Source organism: Anneissia japonica, unplaced genomic scaffold (assembly GCF_011630105.1).
Source record: "Anneissia japonica isolate Jap-2015-1 unplaced genomic scaffold, ASM1163010v1 scaffold287597_len576451_cov177, whole genome shotgun sequence".
In the NCBI taxonomy this organism is placed as follows: Eukaryota; Metazoa; Echinodermata; class Crinoidea; order Comatulida; family Comatulidae; genus Anneissia; species Anneissia japonica.
Genome location: NW_022745867.1, coordinates 5,006 through 11,549, shown reverse-complemented (window position 1 = coordinate 11,549; position 6,544 = coordinate 5,006). Strand labels below are relative to the sequence as shown.

Below are 6,544 nucleotides of genomic sequence, written 5' to 3'. Positions count from 1 at the left end.
ATATATATATATATATATATATATATATACGTGTAAAACATTAAATAGCACTGTGTAGCTTAAAATAAATTAAATTTATATTCATTTGATTTTTTTTAGCGACTATTGGTAATTGTAACTTTGAACAGTCTTTGGATGAGTGTGGTTACATTCAAGGAGGAACCAATGAAGATGATTTTGATTGGAACTTAGCAGAAGGGCCAATTACAATGGCTGATGGAACACGGCCAAATGCTGATCATTCTTTTGGGAATTCATCTGGTATAGGTTAATTTGTTAAAATATAATTATTAATTGTATTTTGATTTGTATTGTATAATTGTATATTATTGTTATTACTATTTACAACATATAGGGATTTGAATTTCAAATTACAAAATCATTTGTACCTTTTCCGTGTTATATAGTTATTGAGAATTCTTAGGGCACAGACTAGGGGAACTATTCCAATATTTTAATCAGAATTCTCAAACTTGATATTGTCGTTCTGAAGGATGAGACAAAAATACAAATTATTAAACTTAACCATTCCATTTGAAACCAACATTGAGAAAGTCCACAATCATAAAGAATCTAACACGGTAACCTCATTGAATTAGAGAAATTGATACCATTGTGACCTTCTGTTTAAAAATTGGAAGTAGAGGGTTAATCACCTCTGAAAATGAAAAGTCTATTTTTCAACTTCGCACAAAACAGATCAAACTTTTTATGAAGAAACTATGTCAATTTACTCTCCTACGAAGCTACACCTATACTGTTTGTAATCCCCGCCACAGCGAAACCTGAGAAAATTTCCGCTTCTTTAAATGTCTTTATGACAATGTAATTTCTTACCCTGCATGTGTTTTAGGAGCCTCTAAACCATGACCTTTGTTTTGTACATACATTCTTTTGTTTCTGAATAAAGAATGATGGGGGAAAACATGCATAACTGTTTAATAGCTTCATTAAAAAGCAACAAAATATAATGATTTCATCAAAACTATTTATATTAAATGTCATCAATTAGGCAATGAACTATTAATAATTTCATCAACTAGCAAATTATAACAATGTCATCAAGTAGCAAACTAATGTGATCAATGAATTATATGTCATAAAAATAGCAGAATTTATACATCAAAGCTCAAATTGTGTGTCATCAAAAGAGGAGACAGTATGTGACTGGATAACAAACTATATAATGATCTGGAGAGCAGCTTTTCAGTCAGCTAATCTGGTGCAATGCTGTAGCCAGCTATTGGACAGTTGGGACAGTCCCACACATTTTTTCTAATGGGTCCACAAAGTATGGGTCCACATTTTTTTAAATGGGTCCAAATTATGCAATTGTATTTAAAATTGAGTCCAGAGATCTCATAGTTAGCCTAAAATGGGTATTTTTTTTAGGAAATGGGTCCAGATTTTTCATATTTTGGCATAAAATGGGTCAACTATTTGAATTTACGCGTAAAGTGGGTCCACCCTGATATTGTCCTGCACTGTTAGAAAATCCTGTCTTTGGCATTGATCTGGTGGTAGCCACTGTGTGTACGTTGAACTATGGAGATCTCTAGGTCCCCGGTTCAATTCCCTTCGCTGTCTCTCCTTGTGTTTCAGCTAGAAATACAAGTTATGATAGCGCACCGTTTTTCGGATGAGATGTTTAAGCCGTTGGTCCTGTGTGCATTTATGGCCCATGTGCACATTAAAGAACGCAGTACAATCTTCGGAAAAGAGTAGGGGATTGTCTCGCGTCTGCCAAATCACCACCAGGAGGACCCCACTAGAAATAAGTCTTCTTCTAGACTTTCGTGGGCTATCCTTTGTGCTTACAATGAATAAATCCAATCAAATCCATTCATTCTGTAGCCATCTCAGTTTCAAGACTGGTCTGCGCATGCACACTACAAGATGAATGGAAAATTTAGTTAAAACTACCTAAAAAAAAATCAAACTTTATGTTGTTTTAACATAGAGAATTATATCTCAAACCTTTAAGTTACGAAATAGCTTTTATACCATCATGTTTTTATATATTTTGAACTATGTAATATAATCTATTTGATTTATACATTATTTGTGTTCTCAGTGCTAATTAGCAACTTAACATAATCACACGTTAAAAAAAAAAACAATCCATATTTCCCTTTTTGACTAAATTGTATGGCAAATAATAATATAATTAAATGTTATGTAATGTTTATGTCATAGGAAATAATATTCAAATTAAGCTGAAAACACAAATAATATATAAATCAAATAAATGATAATACAGTGCTCAAATAAATAGAAAAAGCTGGCAAATTATAATATGATTACATTAGGCCTATTTATATACACTTACTTGCTAAGAAAACTATTTATATAATATTGAATAACAGCTCAACATGGCTTTTGTTGATTGCAATGGCCTCAAGTGCAGATATACAAGCCAATATTTGGCAATTTATTGTTTGCAGTATAATTTATAACGATTAACTAAAATATATCACTTCTTTATATAAAGGTCATTACATGTATATTCAGTCATCTTTTCCGGTTGCCGGGAATACAGCAAAACTTTTCACTCCAAAGCTTACATCAACGAAAAACCCAAGATGTCTGACATTTTGGTATTATATTGATCAAGATGTCGGTAAATTGGAGGTGTATCTGGAAATTTTAGATGCCGTTGATAAGATCTGGTACAGTAAAACACCTACGGAAAACCAATGGAAATTAGCCAAAGTGGACATTGTACCAATAAGCTCCGACTTCACAGTATGTAGGTTCTATAATGTCTATATAATTAGACTGTAGCACAACAGTTATTTAATTACCAATAATAATTTTTGGTTGATAAATAATACTAATTTATTTATGGATATTAATAGATAGGTAGATAGATAGATAGATAGATAGATAGATAGATAGATAGATAGATAGATAGATAGATATATAGATATATAGATATATAGATAGATAGATAGATAGATGATCGATCGTTCGATCGTCTGATTGATTGATTGATCCTCGATCAATCGTCTGATTGATCGTCAATCAATTGATCGATCGATTGACTGATTGATTGATGATTAAGAAATTGATGACGGATTGATTGATTAAATCAATTAAATGATTGTCTGATTGATCGATTGACTTTGACTGACTGATTAATTGACCGAATGATTGATTATTGTTGGATTGACTGACTGACTGACTGGTTGATTGATTTGATGGATGGATGGATGGATGGATGGATGGATGGATGGATGGATGGATGGATGGATGGATGGATGGATGGATGGATGGATGGATGGATGGATGGATGGATGGATGGATGGATGGATGGATGGATGGATGGATGGATGGATGGATGGATGGATGGATGGATGGATGGATGGATGGATGGATGATCGATCGTTCGATCGTCTAATTGATTGATTGATCCTCGATCAATTGTCTGATTGATCGTCAATCAATTGATTGATCGATTGACTGATTGATTGATGATTAAGAAATTGATGACGGATTGATTGATTAAATCAATTAAATGATTGTCTGATTGATCGATTGACTTTGACTGACTGGTTGATTGAATAATTGACCGAATGATTGATTATTGTCGGATTGACTGACTGACTGGTTGATTGATTTTAATTAACTGATTAATGTATTTATACATACATTTGTGTAAATAGTATTCAAATTAAGTTTGCTGCATAGCACCGTAAACATTATTTAAACAAATGGAAAGCGAGTGGTTGCAGGTTCAAATCCTGTCAGACTTTTCCCATTGGAAACAGAGATACAAAGCTGAGTTGAAGAATGGTAAGCACTGAGCACCTTGGTGACCGAATTGTTTATCTACACAGCAGGAGCACTGATAAGCAAATTTACTGCAACCAAAAATTAACAGTGGAATACACTAACAAATGGAATGTACCATCTAATTTTTTAAACAAAAAAAACCAGATTGATGGTGTTAGGGCTAAAAACATTGGTAATGATTTGTTTTTATAATACAAAAAGGTACAGCTGGTTCTTATCATACACGATTACATAATCATGAAACTTAATCGCTTAAATACACTTAACTTGCCTAATCATTTTTCGATTGTATTGCCATATTTTGCAAAACTTCTGCAAAGAGAAAGTGGAAGAAGCGATTTAAAATTTTATATAGTTTAGGCTGGCTGTGGTGTTATGTATGGAAATTGTGTTTTTCTTGCATTCATTTTTTTTTGTTCATTTTCTTTTGATGCAGAATTGGGTTGTCGCTTTGTATTGGACCTGGGTGTGGGCTTTATTCACGGCGTGGATGGCTGGCATATCTCTTCATGCAAGTCAGCTTTCTCGGCCCGGTGGTGGCTCATCCATGTGATAGTGGGAGCTTGCAGGAACTTGTGTCTGTAGTACGGCATACTGACTTACAATGCAGGGCGACAGCCTTATCTGTTTTTTTTTTTATTAAGTAATTTAAATGTATATATGCACACTTTGTATGTACAGGCGTATGTGTATGTATGTTTTTATGAGGGTGTATACAAGCATTAAAATGCTTCTTAATGTATTTTTTTTTTCTAGATAAGTTGTTAGATTCCATTTAAGTTATTTCTCTTGATTGAAGCACCACTTGAGTGCCGCTGATGTAAATGGTATCTGCATAGAGTCAATAAATTATTATTACTATTATTTATTATTATTATTATTATTATTATTATTATTATTATTATTATTATTATTATTATTGTTATTATTATTGTTATTATTATTGTTATTAATATTATTATTATTATTATTATTAAATAATTATTATTATTAAGGGCTATGCTTGATGCAATTATAACATATTGTTTATATTTGGGCACAATATATATTTATGGGTGTGTGTGTATGTGTGTTTGTTGCTTCCTCGTAGATATTTTATTATTTCATTTATAGATACTGTTTCAAGCGACAGTTGGAGAAAGTTATTACAGAGGTGCTATCGCCATTGATGACATTATGCTTGATGACTGTGAATCTGTTGTCAATCATATTGCAACATTTTCATGCGATTTCGAGAATGACATTGCTGGGTGTGGTCTGTTCCAGAGATATGACGACGACTTAGATTGGCTTTATTTCAATAACTATGGTGTCCATGGACTATCGGGTACTCATAAAAGCTTTTAAAAATTGCATACAATTTATATGGTAACAAGTCTAGTTCTATATATTTAAATGAGACTACGCAGATCAATACCGATGACAGACGGAATACTCAACTTTGCATTTATGAATGTGTCAAACAACAGTAACTTTACAAGTGAGGGAGCCATTTTGAGACCAAATATCTAATATACAAATATATATATATATATATTTTGTCCATAAAATAGCTATGTTGACAGTGACTGAATGCAAGAGCCTACCTCTATAATACTTTTTACTTGTAATTTCTAGATTCTTCTACCTACATGTATGTTGAAGGTGGTGAAGAAGACAAAGCATGTATTCAAACACCACCCATTAACTACAATGGAAGTATCAGTGTCGGCTTTAGCGTTCATATGAACTTCGACCCACAGCTAAACTTGCGGGTTTTTATTCAAGAAGAATGGAATTACAATAAAAAGAAACTGATTTGGGAAAAAAATGGAATTACACAAGGATGGGAACAGGTTAACGTAATGAAAGTGAACCAGTCAATGACAATGTTTGCGGTAAATGTTTAATTTATATTTGTTGTTGAAATATAATGGCTAATGTTTATTGTTGTTCTCTGAAAAAAAAACTTTATGTGTATGCTATTACATAACTTTGGTGAGAAAGGTTGAATGATGAGTTCCGTGTAAAATATATGTAAACTGTTTTTGTTTTTGTCGTTGTTAGATCTTATTTGAAGCAGTACTTGGACCATCAAGTTTAGGAGTAATTGCTGTTGATGACATCAACATATATCCGGATAACACATCATTGAAAGATGACAGAAAATCGAATTCCATCATTATTACCGCAACAGTGGTGCCTTTGGTTGTCATTTTTGCAATTGCTATACTTTTAGTCATATTCAGAAAGCCATGGATGAACAAGCCAAAAGATGGTCCAAGAACAACCTCTACAAAAAATGTCGACTCTGACGCTTACACAAATTATGAGGAAGATGTATATGAGAATGCTTATACCTCACCTTTGTAGACATGAAGATGTAAAAGCTTAAGCAGCAAATTGTACCATTTATTAAGTATTTAACTATATAGGTCTAAATATTATCTTCAAAACATGTGAAAATAGACATTGAATAGACAATAGCTAATAAATGGTAGGTCCGCAATTGTTGTTTGATTTGAATTAAGAGCTACTGTGTTGTACTTCTTTTTTATTAACATGAATGTACAATTGGTGAAGGAAGCAAAATGTAAAATAATCTTAGAAGATAGATATTTTCAACACAAATTGCTACGTTTGGTGAGTATGGCGTAGCAGTACAAGTACAGTATGTGCAAAAGGCAGTGTATAAATTCATACATATTACTGACCAGTAGCAGTGTTGTAGTAAAAAACGTAATTTTATGTACTTCATATTATATGGTCC

General features: G+C 32.5%; 1 protein-coding gene across 2 annotated transcripts in view; it reads left to right on the top strand.

Annotated features, from left to right (window-relative positions):
• LOC117120064 (MAM and LDL-receptor class A domain-containing protein 1-like) overlaps positions 1-6,538 on the top strand; it is a 49,491-nt gene extending 42,953 nt beyond the window's left edge. For both annotated transcript variants that reach the window (XM_033265071.1, XM_033265070.1), the window contains exons 7-11: positions 100-261; positions 2,492-2,745; positions 4,909-5,122; positions 5,413-5,672; positions 5,842-6,538. In XM_033265071.1, the coding sequence (XP_033120962.1) occupies positions 100-261; positions 2,492-2,745; positions 4,909-5,122; positions 5,413-5,672; positions 5,842-6,147 (1,196 nt within the window). In that variant the 3' untranslated portion in view covers positions 6,148-6,538. The remainder of the gene's footprint in view (positions 1-99; positions 262-2,491; positions 2,746-4,908; positions 5,123-5,412; positions 5,673-5,841) is intronic.
• The last annotated feature ends 6 nt before the right edge of the window (positions 6,539-6,544 follow it).